Consider the following 23,424-nt stretch of genomic DNA (forward strand, 5'->3'; position numbering starts at 1 on the left):
AGTGAGATTGAGCTACCCGGCACCCCTCTCGCATACACACTGTTGGAGGCCAATTCTAACATCAGTGATGGAGTTGAGCCCGCACAGCAGCGCAGGAGCAACGTCCTGGACCAAGGTCTCCATGGCGGCCGCCAAACTGCCAGTGTTGACCTCAGTGCGTTGACATGCCGACACTATCACCTCAGACTGAAGATTGATGGACTCCTCCATCGTGCCTTGCAATCTGACGAGTGCAGCCGACATCCCTTCCTGATGTTCCCGAGCTTGCCTTTGCAGCTCCAGCAACTGTGACATGACCGAGTCCAGAGGTTCATCATCTGTCTCAGACTCAGCAAATTTCTGGCCACCAGCAGTCCTCCGAGTGCCGGGGACCTGGGAAGTCCCAGCCACCGCCTGCTGTGGATCAGAAACAGGACACATCACTCACAACATGGTTGTCTGATGGATGTTGCACTGCTGGATCCTCACTTGGTTGAGCAGCATCGACCTCACCGTCAGCACAGGACCGGTCCAGATTCTCACCGGCCAGCTGGATGGCTCTGTTTTCAAATTGTGAGGACCTTGATTTCAGGCATTGCTCCACCAGCCTGTGACCTCTCCCTGTTGTTGTGTGCCAGCTTGTCCTGCATGGATAGAGATGGAGAGAGTGTAAGCAGGATGCCTGCCGGGCCAGATGATAAGTCTGCCTGGCCTGTGTGGGTGGTGAGTGGTCCCATGGACGGGATGAGGACAATGACGGTGAGTGTGAGAGAGTGAATGGTGATGTCCCTTGAACCAGCAGTGAGTGAGGGCCCTGTGGGTGTGTGATGGGTTTGAGAGTGTGAGAGTTGAGAGTGATGAGAAAGAGTGACTTATCCTCGCGGAACAGAGGAGATCATTCATCCTCTTGCGGCACTGGGTGGCTGTCCTTGTTTGAAGGGCGTTGGGGCTGACCACCGCCTCCCAAGCTTTTGGGGTTTTAGAATTTTCTGGTCAAGCCATTGCCCATCCTGCGGCCAGAGGGGGTAGAGGACATCACGATGGGACTCCACGGCATCCAAAAGGCGTTCTAGTGACACGTCGGTGAACCTGGGGGCTGCAGTCTTTTTGCCTTTTGGGGACATCTTCCCTGCAGTGGTCATGGGCTGGAAGCACTGAGACGTGTGCACATGGCTGGATTTTATATCTAGTGACCTGCATGATAAAGCGGCAAGGTGATAGCAGGTGGGCAAATGAGAGGCCACCCACCTCATGTTTCCCGGGAATGCCTAAAACATGTAGCGGGTTTAGGATGATACGGCGTGAAACCCCATCCGCCCAAACCCCATCCGCCCAAACCCCATCCGCCCAAACCCCATCCGCCCAAACCCCATCCGCCCAAACCCCATCCGCCCAAACCCCATCCGCCCAAACCCCATCCGCCCAATCCCCATCCGCCCAATCCCCATACGCCCAATCCCCGTCGACCCAAACCCCCTCGACCCAAACCCCCTCGACCCAAACCCCCTCGACCCAAACCCCCTCGACCCAAACCCCCTCGACCCAAACCCCCTCGACCCAAACCCCCTCGACCCAAACCCCATCGACCCAAACCCCATCGACCCAAACCCCATCGACCCAAACCCCATCGACCCAAACCCCCTCGACCCAAACCCCCTCGACCCAAACCCCCTCGACCCAAACCCCCTCGACCCAAACCCCCTCGACCCAAACCCCCTCGACCCAAACCCCCTCGACCCAAACCCCCTCTACCCAAACCCCCTCTACCCAAACCCCCTCTACCCAAACCCCCTCTACCCAAACCCCCTCTACCCAAACCCCCTCTACCCAAACCCCATCGACCCAAACCCCATCGACCCAAACCCCCTCGACCCAAACCCCCTCGACCCAAACCCCCTCGACCCAAACCCCCTCGACCCAAACCCCCTCGACCCAAACCCCCTCGACCCAAACCCCCTCGACCCAAACCCCCTCGACCCAAACCCCCTCGACCCAAACCCCCTCGACCCAAACCCCCTCGACCCAAACCCCCTCGGCCCAAACCCCCTCCGCCCAAACCCCATCCGCCCAAACCCCATCCGCCCAAACCCCATCCGCCCAAACCCCATCCGCCCAAACCCCATCAACCCAAACCCCATCAACCCAAACCCCCTCAATCCAAACCCCAAAGATCTCAACCTCAAATAACTAAAGTCAAAAATTCCAAACCCAAAAGTCTCGCATCCCATAGGTCCAAACCCTGTAAATCCCAAACCTAATGATCCAAACCTTAATGATTCTATCACAAGTATATAAACTCCAAAGATTGAAACCCCAGATATCCAAACCCCAAAGATCTAAATCCAAAGATCCAAACATTTTAGCTCCAAAAACATTGATGCAAATTTCAAACATTACAGCCCAAAAGATCTCAACCCAAAGATCCCAATCCCAAAAATCAAATCCCAAAGATCCCAATCACAACAAAGATCAAAACCCAAAGATCCCATTCCCAAAAATCAAATCCCAAAGATCCCAATCACAACAAAGATCAAAACCCAAAGATCCCATTCCCAAAGATCAAAACCCAAAGATCCCATTCCCAAAGATCAAAACCCAAAAATCCCATTCCCAAAGATCAAAACCCAAAGATCCCATTCCCAAAGATCAAAACCCAAAGATCCCATTCCCAAAGATCAAAACCAAAGACCCCAATCCCAAAGATCAAAACCAAAGACCCCAATCCCAAAGGTCCAAACCCAAATATCCTAATCCCAAGGATCAAAACCTAAAGATCCAAAACCTTATAGATCTAAACCCTCAAAGATGAAATCATAAAGATTCATACCCTATAGATCCAACCACAAAAGATCCACACTGAAAAGGTTCAAACCCTATAGAAACAATCCCCCAAAATACAAACATGATGGGCACAAACCCCTAAGTTCAAGATGTCTAAGATCCCAAACCCAATAGATCCAAATGCTAAAGATCCAAATGTTATAGATCCAGCCCCTATAGATTCAAATGCAAAGATCCAAAAATTAGCAATCTGACCCCATAAGGTCCATACTCCAAAGATCCCAACCCCAAAAATTCCAAATCCTATAGATCCAAATGCTATAGATGCAAATGCTATAGATCCAAATGCTATAGATCCAAACACTATAGTTCTAAATGCTATAGATCCATACCCCATAGATCCAAATGCTATAGATTCAAACACTATAGTTCTAAATGCTATAGATCCAAATCCTACAGATCCAAATGCTATAGATCCAAACCCAATATACTCAAATGCCAAAGATCCAAACATTAGAGATCTGACCTCATAAGATCCATACTCCAAAGATCCCAACCCCCAAAGTCCCAAATCCTATAGACCCAAATGCAATAGATCCAAATCCTATAGTTCCAAATGCTATAGATCCAAACCCCATAGATCCAAATGCTATAGATCCAAATGCTATAGATCCAAATGCTATAGTTCCAAATCCTATAGTTCCAAATCCTATAGTTCCAAATGCTATAGATCCAAACCCCATAGATCCAAATGCTATAGATCCAAATGCTATAGTTCCAAATGCTATAGTTCCAAATGCTATAGATCCAAATGCTATAGTTCCAAATGCTATAGATACAAATCCTATAGTTCCAAATGCTATAAATCCAAACCCAATAGATCCAAATGCTATATATCCAAATGCTATAGTTCCAAATGCTATAGTTCCAAATGCTATAGTTCCAAATGCTATAGATCCAAATCCTATAGTTCCAAATGCTATAGATCCAAATCCTATAGTTCCAAATGCTATAGATCCGAATCCTATAGTTCCAAATGCTATAGATCCAAATGCTATAGTTCCAAATGCTATAGATCCAAACCCCATAGATCCAAATGCTATAGATCCAAATCCTATAGTTCCAAATGCTATAGTTCCAAATGCTACAGATCCAAACTCTGTAAATCCAAATGCTATAGATCCAAATCCTATAGATTCAAATGCCAAAGATCCAAACATTAGTGATCTGACCCCATAAGATCCATACTCCAAAGATCCCAACTGCCAAAATGCCAAACCCTATAGATCCAAATGCTAGCGATCCAAACCCTATAGATCCAAACCCTACAGATCCAAACCCTACAGATCCAAATGCTGTAGATCCAAGTGCTGTAGATCCAAACCATACAGACCCAAACCCTACAGATCCAAACCCTATACATCCAAACCCTATACATCCAAACCCTATAGATCCAATGTCAAAGATCCAAGCTCTAGATACCCAAATTCTAATATTCTGAACCTGAAAAATCCAAACTGCAAAAATCCAAATGCCCAAAATGCAACCCCAAAGATCCAATCCATAAGGATTCTACCCTAAAGACCCTATAGATTCAAGCCTCATATTTACAAATCCCAAATATACAAACCCCAAAGGCCCCAACACCAAAGATCACACCCTGAAAGATCCAAACACTATTGACCCAAACCATAAAAAAGAAACAAGGATCCAAGCCTCATCAATTCAAAACACAAAATGCAAAGCTTAAAGATCCTAAACCCACACACCATAGATCCAAATCGCAAAGGTAACCACCCCACATACCCCAACCCCAAAGTTCTAAAGCCAAAGATCCAAAACCCCAAAGGTCCAAACCCTGTATATCCAAACCCTAAAACTCCAAATGCCAAAGCTCCAAATCCAAGATCCAAGTGCTATAGGCCCCAAAAACTTCCTAAATCCCAAACTTTCAAACTCGATTGGTAAAAATCCTAAAGATCCAAAATTCTAAAGATCCCAAACTTCCAAAGGTTCAAAATCCCAAATGAACCAGAGATCCAACCCCTTCTAAAGTCAAAATCCTATCGATTCAAAGGCCAAAGACCAAACCCCTATAGGTGCAAATCCTAAAGATCCAACCCCTGTAGAACCAAATCCCAACGGTGCAAATTCCAAAGATCCCAAATCCCAAAGCCGTGGATCAAACCACGACCATCGTAATTCCCAAAATCCAAAGCCCTCAGGTCGAAAAGATTAAAAACAGCAAAGGCCCCAGTCTAACGATCCAGGAGAAATCCAAATCTGAAAGATCCAAATCTTAAGAGACCCAAACCCCAATGGTCCAAATCTCAAAGTTTCAGAATCCAAGGATCTACACCCCAAAGATCCCATCCCCAAGGATTCAAACCCTACAGATCCCAACCCTGTTGATTCAAATATAGAGGCCAAAGATCCCAATCCCAAAGATTGCAAAGCCTAAAGGTGCAAACTACAAAACTGGGATTCCAAAAGAGAGCGTGCATCAGGAATCAAAACCCAGCCGATTGCAGACAACGAGGGTCCAAATCCCATTGAGCCAAGCCTCAAACGAGGGGAGGGGAGGGGAGGTAATCTGTCAGGGAGAGTGGAGCCATGGCAACGCCTGGAGATAGTACCTCGTGATTCCCTGATCCCAACCAGAATTGGTGAGGAATTCTCAGCGAGCAGCAGGCGGTGCCCGGCTGCTTCCATCGGGCAGAGGTGAGTGGCTGGGAGGATGAAGGTGAGAAGCTGGTTCTAGCCGCAGCCCTCCCTCTCTCTCTCTCTCCCTCTCTCTCTCTCTCCACCCCAGTGTGGGATGGTGGGGTCTGGAAGAAGGATCCCGGATAAAGTTGAGTGAACCGCAGCGCCCGTTGGAAAAGCCTTGGGGGGGGTGGAAACTCGGAAGAGTCGGTTGACTGGAGCCTTGCCCGCACTTGGAGAGCACTCTGGGGTGCACAGAGACTTGGTGCCAGCAACTAACTCGGAGACCCAGGTAAGCTGCAGCCTTGCCATAGAGGCGACACCCACTACGCCTGGAAAGGCTACATCGAGGCTGTGGGTGATCCCGAGGGGTCGGGGAGCAGCTGGTGGAGAGGAGATTGGGGTGGGGGGAGTATTGTAGTCTAGGATGCTGCTGATGATACAGAGAAAGAGTTTGAGGGAGAGTTTTGGGTGTCCGGGAGGAATTCCTGTAGAGGATCTGAGGAGAGTGGGTCTCCTGCTTTCACAGTGGGGCTGCCTTGGTCAGTGGCTGCAGTTTGGGACATCACACACACAGAGACCCGAATCCAGGTGATCCCAAAACCCAGGGAGCAGCAGCACATGGAAACAGGGAGGGGGCAAAAGGACAGGGACCCAGGCCACCTCCTTGTCCATTCGTTCATCCCTAACTTGACAGTGAAAAACAGACGGGATTTAAAAAAAAACATTAAAAGTGGACGTTTGCTGAACCTTGTGTCGCTTTCGATAACCTTCCAATTCCACCCAAAACTGGGAAGGACCAGAAAGCAGAATCCCGGGCTTTCCCAGCTCAGATCCCAGTTTGACCCCCAATGCAGGATTAAAAAACCTGTGAGCGATTGGGTTCCAGACTCGGATCAGTTCACACAAACTACAGCCCCCCACCCCCAAAAAAAACAGTATAAAATAAACCCAGCAGAAACTAACAGGAGAGCTGGTGAATTTGTCAATTTCACAGGCTGGTCAATTTCAGTCGGTGTGAGTTTCTGTCCTGGGTGAGTTTATTTATCCCTGGTCATGGTTATTAAGATACCCTCCTCTTTCTCTCTCTCTCTCTCTCTGATCATTTCTTGTTTTAAACTCTACAACTATGAACCCACAGATAGAGAGAGCACCAGGAAACCAGCTCCCTGAATAATGTCAGCTTTGGGAATTTTATCCGTCTAGTACAAACCCTCCTTAGAACATTGGAAAAAAAAAATCCGACCTGTGCCCAGGTTAAGATGTGGAGTTTGAACTTGACAAAACAGCCCCTCTCACCAGAGGCTTGAACGGGATCCGTCTCCGTGTTCAGTCTACCCCCTGATAACACGGACTGAGTTGTGTTCAGCCACTACAAAGCTGGTTTATATTAATTATTCCTTCACACGCCTTCTCTCTGTGCAGCATTTTTAACACATATACATTTCAAAACATATTCAGAGATTCAAACTACACAGAGCTCTATATCCAAAAATATAAGAATTATATTAGATATATTGATATTATATTGCATATATAGATATTAGATATTATATAGAAATTATATTGAATATATTGATATAATGAATATATAGCGATATTATATGTTCGATATTATATATATATAAGATATATTAGATTATGTAGCTATTATATAGACGTATTAGATATTATGTAGGTATTATGTAGATATGTAGATAATATTTATTATTTTATTAATCTTAGATATTTTCAGATATATTAGATATTATTAGATTATATTAGATATAATATCTAATGTTTAGCTATTATATAGGTGTAAGAATTTTATCTTTTGGTGTTAAATCAGATGTAACATTATGGATATAATATTCATAATATGTAACTAGATATATAGCATATTCGAATTGAGATTTATATAAATGATGCTTATTATAGAGATAATTATAGAGATTTATTAAATCAGAGATCACTTATGATCAGATCATAATACAGATATATTTATAATTATTTGAATATATTTATCTTTGTTAACTGTAGAGATTTGCATATAAACATTTCAGTTAGATCGATAATTCGATGATTAAATCAGCACATTTATGAGATTAGTTAGAGATTTATAGATTAAATTATTTAGATTGTATTAAATTAGATTAAGATGGAAATATTTGACCTTCCATTTTCAGCATCTTATTTTTGTTCGAATTCCTTCAATTGTGCCCCTTCTTGTTTGTTTGTTAATTCCTTCCGTTATTCCCACTGTCCCAGTTTAATTCCGTTTTCAGTCTCCCTCTCTCCCTCTCCACCGCTTCCTTGGGACGGTCCCCGTCTCTCTCTCTTGCCCGGTTGAGCCGCTACCCAGGGCGGCTGAACTGTCCGCCTCCCTCCCTCTCTCGGTGCTCCCGGTCAGGCCGCTGCCTCCCGATCCCAACAATTCCCTGGAACGGAGCAGATGTCACAACACAAAACAAACAAAAAAAACCCCCAAAAAAAAATCTGGGAGACTCGCAAAGTCAGTAAATAGAAAGCCCGGAGCGAGTTTAGATTGAAAATTCAGATGTAATTGTTGCCAGTTTAATACAAATCAACCCACGAGATTCACATTGACGGCAAGGAATGAGTTTGAATGAATTCCCCACACTGAAATGGGAATGCGGGAGAAAGGAGGGGCAATATTGGAATAATCCCGGTATCGTTTGAAATGCCCAATAATTTAACTTAACCTGCAAGATGTGTTAAATCTGTAAACGTAGCGGATGAGGTGAGAGACAGGGGGGTGAGGTCAGAAAGAGACTTGTTTCGACTCAATTAGCCCCCTTCGTTAATTGGTGGGGTTTTACCCGAGTACCTCCCAGTTTATCTGAATGCGTTCGTAAACTGGGCAGCGATAACTGATGCCCAGAAGCGACTGAGTCCGACCTTTCCTTCGGTTATTTATTAAACACCCTAACCTCGGGCTTTCGTGTACACTTTGTTTTTTGCGAGGCTTTTATGTGGATGGGGATTCTACAACCTCCCCTTGCCAGGCATCTCCCTGTCAGTCTGCCCAGGCAATCACCGGCCCCGAAGTCGCTCCTGAGAACCAGGATTGGAGCAGAACTGACCAACTCGGAAAAGCACCGGGAACAAGTTTAAAACTCGATGTTACAAAAGGGTGTGATTACAGGAGCCTTGCCCCCTGTCTGATACCTCAGTATTTAAACCCCCTTGGTTGAAATGATGACAGTTCGGAATGAAACACTATTTTGACGTTTGAGATTATCAATATTAATTTTAACAGTAAATTATGTGTATTAAATATTTAGACATAGTGAGAATTGCATTGGATTGCAACTGGTGCTGCCCAGTGTTTGAACACAATACTCATTTAGTTAACCTGGGACATTCTTCAGTAAATCCCACAAATACTATATATTAATTAATTATTATTATATAATTCCCAGCGCGCATACACTCCATGAAATATATATTCTCAGCACATATATTAACCTCAATGTACATATCTTCTTATAAATACATATTGTAAATGTATAATAATATTCTACATGTATAATCTCAGTGTATATATATTTTCAGGATACAAACCATCAGTAGAATACTAATCTATGTATATCAGTTATAATCTCAGTATACATATTCTCAGTATATGTAATGTTTTCAGTATTTGATGCTGGCAGCTATACTGTTGGGAATATTATTCACAATATTCTCTAATTTTGCAAATCTTCGCTGTATATAATTCTTAGTATAATATGCAGAATTACAGCTCGGAAACAGGACATTCATACTGGTATCTGGTGGTTTTCATGTTCCAGTCTGTCCCCATCTCATCCTATCAGCATTCCCATCCATCCCTGTCTCCCCTCAAGTTTATTAACATACACTCCAAATGCATCTCTGTCAGTCGCCTCAACAAATTGTGGTAGCAAGCTCCTCATTTTCAGCACTCTGAATGTGAAGGTATTTCTCCTGAATTCCACGTTACATTTATCAATATTTGAATATTGAAGTATATTTTAATGTAAGATATGTAAACTTCTCAAAAAAATGAACTAATCTGTTTAAGAATTCAATAGAGTTTGTTGTAATTAATTCCCCTTTTTAAATATCTGTAGAGATTATAGTGGACAGGCTCTCTTCAATAATTGATAGCTTTATTGGGGACTGTGTGTCTTTAATAAACTGATCAAGTGTTCATTGGAAACAGTGTCTCTTTAACAGTCTGATCGAGAGTTAATCAGGGACAGTCTCTCTTTAATAATCTGTGGAGAGTTTACTGGCGACAGTCTTTATTGATCTATGGAGTGTTCACTGGGGACAATCTCTAATAATCTGTGGAGAGTTTATTGGGGACAGTCTCTCTTTAATAACCTGTGAAATGTTTATTGGGGATAGCCTATCTTTAATAATCTGTGGAATGTTTATTAGGGACAGTCTCTCTCATTAATAATCTGTGAAGAGTATATTCGGGACAGTCTGTCTTTCACAATCTGCTCGAGGTTATTGGGGACAATCTGTCTTTAATAACCTGTGTATTGTTTATTGGGGACAATCTGTCTTTAATAACCTGTGTATTGTTTATTGGGGACAATCTGTCTTTAATAACCTGTGTATTGTTTATTGAGGACAGTACCTATTTAATAACCTGTGTATTGTTTATTGGGGACAGTACCTATTTAATAACCTGTGTATTGTTTATTGGGGACAGTACCTATTTAATAACCTGGGAACAGTTTGTTTGGGACAGTCTCTGTTTAATAACCTGTCCAATGTTTATTGGGGACAGTCTCTGTTTTGTAATCTGTGCAGTGTTTACTGGGGACAGTCCCTCTTTAATAATCTGTGTGTTTATTGGGGACAGTCCCTCTTCAATAGTCTGATTGGGAGTTTATTGGATACAGTCTATCTTTACTACTCTGGAGAGCTTTTCAGGAACAGTCTCTCCTAATATTCTGTGTACTGTTTATTGGGGACAGTCCATTTTAATAATCTGCGAACAGTTTATTGGGGACAGTCCCTCTTTACTAATTAGTGGACAGCTATTTGTGTCAGACTCTCTTTAATAATCTGATCAAGAGTTTATTGGGGACAGCATCTCTTTAATAATCTGTTTATTGGATACAGTTTATCTTTATTACATTGTGGAGAGTTTTTCAGGGATGGTCGGTCTTAATAATAGGTGGAGGGTTAATTTGATACCTTCACTCTTTAATAATCTGATTGAGAGGGTATTGGGGACAGTCTCTTTTGATTAATCTATGGAGTGTTTATTGGGGACAGTCTGTTTAATAGACTGTGGAGTGTTTATCGGGGACTGTCTGTCTTTAATAAACTGCGGAGAGTTTATTGGGGAAAGTGTCTTTAATCTGTGGAGTGTTTATTGGGGACAGTCTGTATTTAATAAACTGTGGAGAGTTTTTGGAGACAGTCTCTTTAATCTGTGGAGTGTTTATTGGGGACACTCTTTAATATCCTGTGAAAAGTATATTTGGGACAGTCTCTCTTTTGCAATCTTTCTTAAAAAAAATTGTGTAGTGTTTATTGGGGACAGTACTTCTTTACTAATCTGTGGGCTTTTAATTGGAGTCAGTCACTCTTTGATAATCTGGTCAACAGTTTACTGGGGACCGTGTCTCTTTAATAATCTCAGGACTGTTTATTCAGGACAGTCTCTCTTTAATAATCTGTGAAGTGTTTATTGGGGGCAGTCCCTTTTTAATAATCTGTGGAAAGTTTATTCAGGGCAGGCTGTTTAATAATCTGGGGTGTTTATTGGGGACAGTCTCTTTCATAATCTCTGGGGTGTTTATTGGGGACAGTCTCTCTTTAATAAACTGTGGAGTGTTTATTGGGGACAGTCTCTCTTTAATAATCTGTGGGGTGTGTTATGACACAGCAGTTGGTAAAGGCTGAGTTATTTGAAACCCCAGAGGTAAACTTTAAACAACTGTCATAACCTATAATTTAAGTGGTATATTTGAGATGCATCTCTAAATTCAGGAATCAGACCACCTATAATTGAGGGGTTTTATATCAAACTACACGAGACATTTATTAATTTAGACAAGTTAATTTAAATATATACACATGGCTTCAACTTTCTACTATCATAACTTTTAACAAATTCCCAAATTAATCTCCATTAAGGCAACAACAACCCATAGACTTTAAGCAGACACCAGGCAAAACATTTTCACCTTACAAATTCAAAATGAGGTTCCTTTCACTTTGGTTCCTGTGCAGAGTGTTGCAGGCTTACAGGATTTGATCTTACATTGCCTCTGCTCTGCACACACACAACTGCCCTTTGTTATACCCAGCACATCTCATTGAATGTAAATTCTAATTGTGTCACCAGCCCCTTTGAACTCCACCTCTTCTAGCAATAAAACCCCTTTCATAGTACCAATTTTATTAGTAATATAAACATTGCTTGGTCTCTGCCAGCTAGGTGCCAGATTTCACTCACCTTCTTGAATGTTCTATTCAACAAAATGCAAATGCGCTCTACCTCTCTTACATCTCAAAACTAGTGTACATCAAAGCAAAAGGCAAAATACTGCAGATCCTGGAAATCTGAAACAAAAACAAAAAATGCTGGAAAAACTCAGCAGGTCTGACACCATCTGTGGAGAGAAAGACAGGGTTAATGTTTCGAGTCCGTATGACTCTACTTCAGAGCTCTGTTTGTTTTTGTTATACATCAAAGCACCCAGACTCACTGGCTTTAATCCAATTAAGACACACCCACAAACTAAACCTCTATTTAAAAAAAAATTAAATTCCAACATTATATGTTATATATGTTTATCGGGGACAGTCTCTCTTTAATAATCTCTGGGGTGTTTATTGGGGATAGTCTCTCTTTAATAATCTCTGGGGTGTTTATTGGGGACAGTCTCTCTTTAATAATCTCTGGGGTGTTTATTGGGGACAGTCTCTCTTTTATAATCTCTGGGGTGTTTATTGGGGACAGTCTCTCTTTTATAATCTCTGGGGTGTTTATTGGGGACAGTCTCTCTTTAATAATCTCTGGGGTTTTTATTGGGGACATTCTCTCTTTTATAATCTCTGGGGTGTTTATCAGGGACAGTCTCTTGTTAATAGTCTGTGGGGAGTTCATTGGGGTCAATCTCTCTTTCATAATCTATAGAGAGTGTAATGGGGACAGTCTCTCTCTCATAATCTGATCGAGTGTTTATTGGGGACAGTGTCTCTTTAGTGATCTGTGGAGTATTGATTGGGGATAGTGTCTGTTTAATGAGTTGATAGCTCTTTAAACCCATGTTTTACTGTACATTCTGTTGTGGCAGTGTTTGCTGGGACAGTGTAGAGGGAGTTTTACTCTCTATCTTACTCGTTCTGTACCTCCCCCAGGAAGTGTTTGATGCTGGCACTTGTTGACCCAGAATGGACATTAACAACCCACAATTCAAAGAGCACTGGTTAAATATTTAACCCTGTGGCTAGAATTAATCTAATAACAGCACATCCATATTAATCTCTGATACTGCATTGTGCTCAACCATCTGACCCACGTGTAATTGTCCTCCACATATTATAGTGAGATTGCTGGGTTCACATCCAAGCACAGGCCAGTCTGAATCTTATTCCTAAATCCATACTGCATCCTGAGCAGCAATGTTGACAACCATTTTTATTGAAAAGGTGGATGGTCAAAAATGAATTTATTACAAACAATAAAATAGGAGTCTAAGGAAACAGGAAAAGGAAGTGGGGAGAATGTTTTCTAGATACAGGTAGTAGGGAAAGAGCTGAGAAGGAGAGCGAGAGAGAGAAAGCAAGGCTGAAAAGGAGAGGCAGAGGCAGATATATACAGAAAGAGATAGGCAGAATGAGATAAAGATCAGGTGATGTGAACCATTTTTGAAATGTTATGCATTCTTGTTTATTTTAGGTGCGTTGGGTTATCATTAATTCACATAATACAGCCACAGATGTGTGCCTGATTCAGGTTACATTGCTGTTCCTGTAAACACTGTTGATTGTGAGACAAAAACGAAATAAAACAGGGAACCCAGGGAGCCTGAGTTTCCCTTGCAGCATTTTAAGAGTTAAATTGTTCAAAGGCATTGTTCAACATCCCCTTGACGTTCAATGGCATTACCATCACTGAATCCCCCACTATCAACATCCTGGGGGTTACCATTGACCAGAAACTGAACTGGACTAGCCATATAAATACTGTGGCTACAAGAGCAGGTCAGAGGCTGGGAATCCTGCAGCGAGTAACTCATCACCTGACTCCCCAAAGCCTGTTCACCATCTGCAAGGCACAAGTCAGGAGTGTGATGGAATACTCCCCACTTGCCTGGGTGAGTGCAGCTCCAACAACACTCAAGAAGCTTGACACCATCCAGGACAAAGCAGCCTGTTTGATTGGCACCCCATCCACAAACATTCACTCCCTCCACCACCAACGCACAGTGGCAGCAGTGTGTACCATCTACAAGATGCACTGCAGAAATTCACCAAGCCTCCTTAGACAGCACCTTCCAAACCCATGACCACTACCATCTAGAAGGGCAAGGGCAGCAGATTCATGGGAACACCACCGCCTGGAATTTCCCCTCCAAGTCACTCAGCATCCTGACTTGGAAATATATTACCGTTCCTTCACTGTCGCTGGGTCAAAATCCTGGAACTCCCTTCCTAACAGCACTGTGGGTGTACCTACACCACATGGACTGCAGCAGTTCAAGAAGGCAGCTCACCACCGCCTTCTCAAGGGCAACTAGGGATGGGCAATAAATGCTGGCCCAGCCAGTGAAGCTCACATCCCGTGAATGAATGAAAAAAAATTGACCCACAACCTGGCAAATGTGGTTACAGTGAGAACACACGTGCAGATGTTAGACAAGATTCCACGGTGGGTCAATGCAAGGGGCTGGCTAAATGCCTCATTATGGTACACAATGGGGAGTGCTTCAGGTATCAACACCTTCTGTAAATGATTTCCCTTCCCTCTCCTGATTGTCTTGCATGTGCAAAGGTTTCTGGTTCAGCAGCAGAACATATCACACAACTCTAACAGTCATTCACCTTTTCATATTAGCAGTGGGCGTTCCCTGACAATAAGCTTATTGAATCGCACACCACTTTAACAAGATGAGGTACAAGACCTAAAGAATTCCCTTGAAAGTCATTCATTCTCTCCCTCTCTCTGACTAACTATAAGGCAGCTCTAGATTGTACCAGTCACATTTGGATGCAGAATCGTTCTGAATCTGTGGGCGGGAAGTGCATCAACAGACAGAATTAATTCAGCCGGTAAAACAGATCATTTCCACTTAATATGCCTTTTCGGGAATGGGTGGTAAAGCCAGAGGAGCCACCTGCTGCAATAAGGCTGAAGCTCATTAAAGCAGGTTTCCAAAAAGTAATCCACTACATTGAATTCCAATTCATATTTTAAAAAGCAAAACTTGCAATTATATAGTGCCTTTCACAACCTCAGGATAGAACAAAGTGCTTTACAACCCATAAAGTACTTTTAAAATGCTGTAATGTGGGAAATGTAGCAGCCAATTGCACACAGCAAGCTCCCACAACCAGCCAAGTGATGCATGGTCAGATAATCTGTTTTAGAGATCCTGGTTGAGGGATAAATATTGGCCAGGACCTTGGGGAGAACTCCCCTGCTGTTCTACACCCAGCCTTCACAGGATGTGGGCATTGCTGTCTAGGCCAGCATCAATTGCCCATCCCTAATTGCCCTTGAGAAGGTGGTGGTGAGCTGCCTTCTTGAACCGCTGCAGTCCGTGTGGTGTTGGTACACCTAGAGTACTGGGAGGGAGAGAGTTCCATGATTTTGACCCAGCGACAGTGAAGGAACGGCGATATATTTCCAAGTCAGGATGATGTGTGTGGCTTGGAGGGGAACTTCCAGGTGGTGGTGCTCTCATGTGTTGCTGCCCTTGTCCTTCCAGATGGTAGTAGTTGTGGGTTTGGAAGGTGCTGTCTAAGGAGGCTTGTTGAGTTCCTACAGTGTATTTTGTAGATAGTACACACACTGCTGCTACTGTGTGTCAGTGGTGGAGGGAATGGAGTGAATGTTTGTGGATGAGGTGCCAATCAGACAGGCTGCTTTGTCCTGGACGGTGTCAAGCTTCTTGAGTGTTGTTGGAGCTGCCCTCATCCAGGCAAGTGGAGAGTATTCCATCACACTCCTGACTTGTGCCTTGTAGATGGTGGGCAGGTTTTGGGGAGTCAGGAGGTGAATTACTTGGCGCAGGATTCCTAGCCTCAGACCTGCTCTTGTAGCCACAGTATTTATATGGCTAGTCCAGTTCAGTTTCTGGTCAAGGATGTTGATAATGGGGGGTTCAGTGATGGTAATGCCATTGAATGTCGAGGGGTGATGGTTGGATTCTCTCTCGTTGGAGATGGTCATCGCCTGGCACCTGTGTCTAGAAATCTATTTCCTTCTTAAATATATTCGGTGACTTGGCCTCCACAGCCCTCTGTGATAGAGAATTCCAGCTGATGGACAAGCAGCTTACCCCTCAGTGAGCCCAACACATTCCGGTTTCAAGCAATGTTGCTTCTTCTTTAACCATAGTTCGCCATAGTTCGAAATGTACAGCCGTCTGCCACAAGCCCAAAGTTGGTTGAATATATTTGACCCTTCTGTTTACTATTGATGTGAGATTTATCTATTAAATTGACAGGTTTGTATCACTGAATGTGCCAGGAAACATGAAAACAGAAGAGACTCCTACGTGTTTGAAACAACAAACGCTCGATCCCGGTGAGTATTTGATCCTCATAAGCCTGTTATTTTCTCCCGATAAATGATTTTCGAGTGTCCACCTTTGTGCTCATTGGTCACAGGATCAATACGTCGGGCATGGGATACTCGGACCAGGACATTAGATGTGGGCATAGTCCAAGTGCATGGGGGCATGAGACACGGGGTTGCTCCCACACACCAGCTACTCTTGTCCTTCCAGGTGATGGAGGTTGCAGGTTTGGGAGGTGCTGTTAAAGATTTGGTGAGTGTGGCCATCCTCTAGATCACACGCACTGCAGCTATGGTGCACCCGCGGCGGAAGGGCTGGTGGATGAGGGCAGGGGCAGATCTGCATGACGATAAAGGAAACTATTTTATGAACTCATTACGGAATGTTGTTGTCTAGGCTCAGAGCAGGAACCAGACCAGATGTGTGCGGGCTGCAAAGTTCCCATCACTGACCGCTACCTCCTACGGGTCAACGAGCGATCCTGGCATGAAGCATGTTTAAAATGTACATCTTGTCGGCAGCCACTCTCTGGTACCTGCTACTGCCGGGATCGGCAGCTGTACTGCAAACAGGACTATGAAAAGTAAGACTCCTGGTTTATTAATTCATCTTCATTCAGTGTTCTGGGATTGTAAAGAATTGCTGATGATTCTGGAATGGCGATGAACTTTGGATTGCTGCAGGATTGCAATGAATTGTGGATTATTCTGGAATTGTGGTGAATTGTTGATGATTCTGGGATGACGATCAGTTATGGAATATTCCACGAATGTGTTAAATTGTGGGTTATTCAGGAATTGTGCTGAATTGTGGATTATTCTGGGATTTGGTGAATTGCTGATGATACTGGGATTGTGCTGAATTGTGGATTATTCTGGAGTTGTGATGAATTGTTGATGATTCTGGGACGAGGGTCAATTGTGGAATATTGTGCAGCTTTGTTAAATTGTGGATATTCTGGGATTGTGCTGAATTGTCGATTATTCTGGGATTGTGATGAATTTGCTGACCATCCTGGGATTGTAGTGAATTGTAGAATATTCTTGCGGTTGTGATGTAGAGAATTTCATGTGTTTACATTGTGATAAGCTGGGGCATAGGAAAGCGAATTGTTGGAAGTTTAAAGGGGAACCAGTTGCAGTAGGAGGAATGTCTAGAGAGTCTTCAGAAAAGAGTGTATCACTAAATGCAATGAGTACTAAAAACATATCAAGAGTGCAGTTGCAAAGTGTTCCCCCAGAACCTACTACCATCTTCCGATTGGGAAATAATTTGGCAGGGGTTACAGCATCAGCATCTCCAAGAGTTTCAAGAAAGCTAGTTGAAGTGAGAGAAACAGAGATTTTGCAGGAGGAGCATCTGGATTGTTCCCGGTTGCATGTTAACGAGGTCTCCGGCTCGTAAGGTGAGACAGGATGAAGCAAATTCAACAGAAAGGGAGAATAATTCAGGTGTTCGATTAGCCAGGACTACTTTCAGGAAGTCGGATGAGGATAAAAACCTTGTAAAGACTAAGGATGACTTACTTAGTCGATCGGTACCTTCTTAAACTGAAGCCCAGCAGGTGGTTCCAGGTTTACAGGGATTATCTCAGACGGCATATTCCCAGGAAGAATCTGAAATGCTCCCCTATGTTATTACTTTTTTTAAAAAATGATACTTTAAAGGAGAAATGGAGAGCTCCTCAAAGACCAGTGGATGAGGAATGGACTGTAGCCTATCAAATTGTTGTCACTCCTGGTTAGTGCAGGGGAATTTTAAAGATTATGCGTGAGATTCCAATGGCCGGTCATTTAGGAGTGAGAAAGATTCAGGCTACAATGACGAAACATTTTTGCTGGTTGGGCTGCACAGGGATGTGGTTGAGTTCTGTAAGACATGTCTCAATGCCAAACGGTTGGAGAACATCAGCCGTCAATTAAACCAGCTTCATTGATCCCTGTTCCCGCTCTTGATGAACCGTTTAGCGGGGCTCTAGTGGATTATGTGGGGTCTTACCTAAAGCTGCAATTTTACATCCCATAGGTGGGCGTGTGCCTGACCTGATTGGGCGTAAAGTCACACGAGGTGACGTCAGGCGAGCGTCCTGACATCACCGCGCACTCGGGCGATATTTCGCTCGGCGGGCACACGCAAAAGTCGGAAGAGCGCCCACCGACAATTAAGAGGGCAACTTAAGCCCATCAGCAGCGCAATTGACTCCCGATTTTTCGTGGCCCGTCCAGCCTTACGGTTGGCGGACGGGCGAACCAGCCAGGCGGCCATTACGATTTTTATCAAACCTCACCCAAGGGCGGGGTGAAATCTCCGTCACGAAATAAAAATAAAAATAAACATCTGTGGACAGCGTCTTGATGAGGTATATTTTCAGGTGCTCGATTGTGGTGCACGGACATTTTTTTGCGGCTTTTTAAACCTTTATTGAACCAGTTGAAGGTCTGCAGCTCCCTGAGGTAGCTGATGGTCTTCAAGGAGCTATCTTGCAGAGCTCACCAGTGCCCCCACGCCCCGGTGATGTCGTCGCCCACCCTCTTCTTGCCCCCCCCACCCCGGCCGCGCTGAGCTTTTCAGCGCGCGTTTCGTTGAATCGTGGTTGGGGCCGATCGCCGTGGGGGAGGGAGGTCCGTTTCCCAGTCACTCCCGGGCCCGCCGATCACCCGCGTCCACCAAGGCCTGGGTATCAATATCTTCCAACTATCGTGGATTTATCTCCCAGGGCCTCAAAGGTCGTGGTGGCGTCGTGGTAGTGTCACTGATTTTGCAATCCTAGAGGCCCAGAGCTAATGCTCACTCACGGGTTCAAATCCCACCACAGCAGCCGGCGGTATCTAAACTCAATGAATAAACCTGGAATCGGAAACTCGTCTCAGTCATGGTGATATCATCAATTGGCGTTAAAGACCCACCTGGTTCACTGATGCCCCCTTAGAGAAGGAAATCTGCCGTCCTTACCCGGTCTGGCCTACATGTGACTCCAGACCCACAGCCATGTGGTTGACCCTTCACTGCCCTTTGGCCTCGAAAGCCCCTCAGAGTAAGGGGCAATTAGGGATGGGCGACAATTGCCAGCGATGCCCACAAGCCAGGAAAGGATAAAAATTGGTCCCGCGTCCTGGCATCTCCCTCGGGAGCCGCAGCCCCACAATTTGAGCCGTGGAATCTCACGGGAATTCCGCACCCCCCCGTGCCTTTCCATTTGGCGTGGAGGGAGAGGTTTCCTGTATGGCCTGCTGATGTACACCCTCCACCTCCAAGACACGCCAGGGTGCTCTTGTTCTACAATCTGGTGGTGTGGGAGGTCCCCAGAGGAGGGGGCTCTATTGGAGAGAGCCCTCCCTTTCTCCATCGGGGAGGGCGTTGCATGTAGCAACGCCCTGCGGTAGGAGGTTAAGGTATCCGTGGACTCCCAGGCCGCACGTGTTTTCTCACAGGGGAGCCCGTGTTCCATATTCATGTAGATTTAGATATTTGAAGGGGCTGCTCCTCAATTTTCGGTTGCACTTCAGCCCCACGCTCCTGATCTTTGGTCACCCCGTTGTGGAGAGGGGCAGGCGAGGACCTCCTCATAAGCCTGCCTCTGGGCCTGGTGAAGGTGGCCATCAACAGCTCCAGGCAGCGGGCGGTCGAGGGGATCATCTGGCCAGACTGTCTGTCCCTCTACGTTGGCTATGTTCACGGCTGGGTGGCCCTGGAGAGGGAGCACGCGGTGTCCGCTGGCACACTTGAGGCCTTCCACAACCGGTAGGGGTTAGGGTGCATCGTCACTCCTGGGAATGATATTTTGGTTTAGTTAGCTAAATATGGTGCTTTGTTTTAGTTAGTGCCCCCTCAGTGGCTGTTTACCACACCCTTCCCCCCCACCCCCACCTTTAATTTGTTTATTTTATTGATTTCTTATTTTGTTTATTTAAAAGAGAGTAGAAATAGAGGACAGCTGGGACACTGGCGGATTGGGAGGGCAGCTGAGAGACTGAACAAGTCAATAAACTCACTCAATAAAATAAACCTTGGTTTCAGCTTCACCAAATGGACTGGATCCTATTAAGGAGTGTACGTCAGGCAGCAAGGAAGGGAGAGAGTGATATGACTATACCTGAGAGTTCAAACTCTGAGATAGAAGCCAGAAGCTTTCAAATTGAACCCCACAATGATAAGATTAGTCAAATAGGAGGTATTAAAGAATTTGGATAAAATATTCAGCCAGCTTCCAGTAGAGTCTCAAGGTGACACAATCAAATTGCTAAAACTACATGAATCACTTTGTAAAGATAGACCAGGGTGAATTTCTTTAACTATGAATGATGTTGATGTGGGAAGTACTCTATCCATTAAACAAAACCCTCATAGACTCAACCCTGAGAAATTAGCTCAACTCAGAGAAGAAATCGCCTTCCTGTTGGATAATGATATAATTGAACAGAGTCAAAACAGTTGGAATTTACCCATTATACATCAGGTACAAAAACCTGACGTAACAAAGATTTTGCATTGAGTATCATAAAGTGAATGCCGCACGAGAACTGATTCTAATCCTATACCATGAATTGAAGGCTGTGTGGATAGAGTTGGAAAGTCGGTGTTTATCATCAAGATTGATTCATGAAAAAGCCATTGGCAAGTGCCACTAACAGGTCAGGCCAAGGAAATTCCTGCTTTTGTAACACCAGACATAGAAATATAGAAAATAGGAGTAAGTTATCCAGCCCTTCGAGCCTGCTCCGCCATTCAATATGATCATGGCTGATCCTCTATTTCAACACTGTACTCCTGCACTCCCCCTATACCCTTTGACACCTTTAGAGTCCAGAAATCTATGTATTTCCTTCTTAACTACATTCAGTGACTTGGCCTCCTCAGCCCTCTGTGATAGAGAATTCCACAGGTTCACCACCTTCTGAGTGAAGAAGTTTCTCCTCATCTCAGTCCTAAATAGCCTACCCCGTATCCTGAGACTGTGACCCCTTGTTCTAGACCCCCCCAGCCAGAGGAGACATCATCCCTGCATCCAGTTTGTCCATCCCTGTCAGAATTTTATACATTTCGATGAGATCTCCTCTCATTCTTCTAAACTCCGGGGAATACAGGCCCAGTCAACCCAATCTCTCCTCATTCGACAATCCTGCCATCCCAGGAATCAGCCTGGTGAACACTCGCTGCACTCTGTATGAAAGTAAAGTGATGCCATTCAGAATTAAAAGCTCACCAGCTACTTTTCAAAGGTGGATTAATCAAGTTCTTCATGGGCTATCGAACTACATGTCAAGGTCAATGATTTATTGGTCAACCAAGACACTTAGAAAGACCACGTGAAACACCTCAGTAAATTAATCGAGAGGCTACGAGAAAGCTGACTTCGAGGGAAATTTGGAGAAAAAGGAACTTGCCAAGGCCAAGGTGACTTATTTGGAACATGTCGTGGGGTAAGGGCAGGATTTGCCAGGAAAAGCTAAAGTTTAAGCGATTATGGACGTTGAAATCAAACAAGGGAGACCGCGGTTCTTCAGAATGTGAGTGTTTTACAGGAGGTTTGCCCTGAATTTCAGCACAGTCGCCACTCCATTTTCACACTTATTGAAGAAAACAGTCAAATATGACTGGATGGAGCCTTGTCAGGCCACCTTGGAGTTGTCTTAATCAATGAGCCTGTGCTAGCTGCTCCAAATATACTTTTGTATCACTCACTCGTTCCCTGGCTAGACCAACATTTATTGCCCATCCCCAATTGCCCTTGGAGAAGGTGGTGGTGAGCCATCTTCTTCAACCGCTGCGGTCCCTGTGGTATAGGTATAGTGGTATAACACCCACACAGCGCTGTTAGGAAGGGAGCTCCAGGATTTTGAGCCAGCGACAGTGAAGAAGCGGCGATATATTTCTAAGTGTCGACAAACCATTCAAGAAAGCAATTGATGCCAGCGATGTGAGCGTGGGAGCCTTGTTGTTACAAAATCTGATGCTAACATAGAGCATCCAGCTCGTTATTTTTTGAGAAACATTAATGCTTGTCGATGAAAGTGCTTCACCGTTGAAAAGGGAGCATCAAGCCTTGCGTTGGCTCGACAACAATTTGAGATACACACTTACAGAAATCCCAGAGAGACTGTGATTGACACGGGCCGTAATCCACTGGTCTTTTTGGACTAAAAATCTTCATTTGTCTCGCTGGAAATTGATGATTTTCTTCAAAAAATGCTCATGTTACAGGAAGGAGCAATATAATTGCAGACGCATTATCCTGAGTTCGTCTATTTATTTATACCTCCAATAATTGCATATAAAGGAGGCTTATAAACTTCATTCGTTTTGGACATAGGGCCGAATTTTCCTAGCAGGCGCGAGCGGACAATGCGGCGCAATCGGTTCCACCACGGAGGGAAGGCAGGTCGCGATTGTCCGCCCAGCCCGTTGACAGCGGGCCACGTTTCCCCCTCTCCCACATCGGTCGTCGGGAACCTCATTGTAATACACCAGCATATCATTATCAGGCCATCCCGCCAGGCTCTTGCACCCCCGCTGGATCATCCGTCCGCGTCGGCGGGAAAGCACGCTGACGTGTTTCACCACAGCACAGAGGTGACGTGCACTTGGCGGCTGCACTTTGGGTAAACTGGAGGTGAGTGAACAGCAACGTCCTGCAGAGCTCGCTGGGGTCGCCTGTTGCTTTCCAGGCTTCAGGGGCGCAGGGGGGATCGGTGGTATGTGCTGCCCTGCCTCGGAGGCGACTTTTATGGGTGAGGGGAAGCAGGGGGCAAGTGCAGCCTTGCCATTGAGGTGACTGGTGGCTGGGGTGGGGTGGTGGTTAAGGGCAGCCCTGCCTCTGAGGCAACTGGTGGTGTTGGTGCGGGTGCTGTGGGGGGTGAGGTATGGACAGCCCTGCCATTGACTGTAGTGCACAAGAATTCGGGCTGGGGGGAGTAGGGTGGGTGAGGGAAGTGTCCACGAATTCAGGAAACCTGCAAAAAGTGACCATTCCTCCGAAACTCAGGCAGTTCAGGCACAGCCACATTGATATGATTGGAGTCGGGCTCCTAGCTTATCTGCCCACTCAAGCAACGCAGAGGCATCAAAGAGCCACCAGGTTCACCAAGGAGAGAGCGACTGAGGCTCCCGGCTGCTCAGCGAGATGGGCAGCAGCCTCAGGAAGAAGGGGCAGCTGGGGCTCTTACACACGCCACCCAAGAGCCACAGCGAGCTGGCGCTGGGCAGTGCCTAGCGACACCCA

At 44.9% G+C, this 23,424-nt stretch overlaps 1 protein-coding gene across 1 annotated transcript in view; it reads left to right on the forward strand.

The window, feature by feature from the left end:
* The first annotated feature begins 6,436 nt into the window (after nt 1-6,436).
* The window catches only part of lmx1al (LIM homeobox transcription factor 1, alpha-like), a 252,962-nt gene continuing 235,974 nt past the window's right edge, over nt 6,437-23,424 (forward strand). The window contains exons 1-3 of the mRNA XM_078531144.1: nt 6,437-6,497; nt 16,134-16,213; nt 16,602-16,788. Of these exons, the coding sequence (XP_078387270.1) occupies nt 16,162-16,213; nt 16,602-16,788 (239 nt within the window). The 5' untranslated portion in view covers nt 6,437-6,497; nt 16,134-16,161. The remainder of the gene's footprint in view (nt 6,498-16,133; nt 16,214-16,601; nt 16,789-23,424) is intronic.

Source organism: Cetorhinus maximus, chromosome 28 (assembly GCF_964194155.1).
Source record: "Cetorhinus maximus chromosome 28, sCetMax3.hap1.1, whole genome shotgun sequence".
Lineage (NCBI taxonomy): Eukaryota > Metazoa > Chordata > Chondrichthyes > Lamniformes > Cetorhinidae > Cetorhinus > Cetorhinus maximus.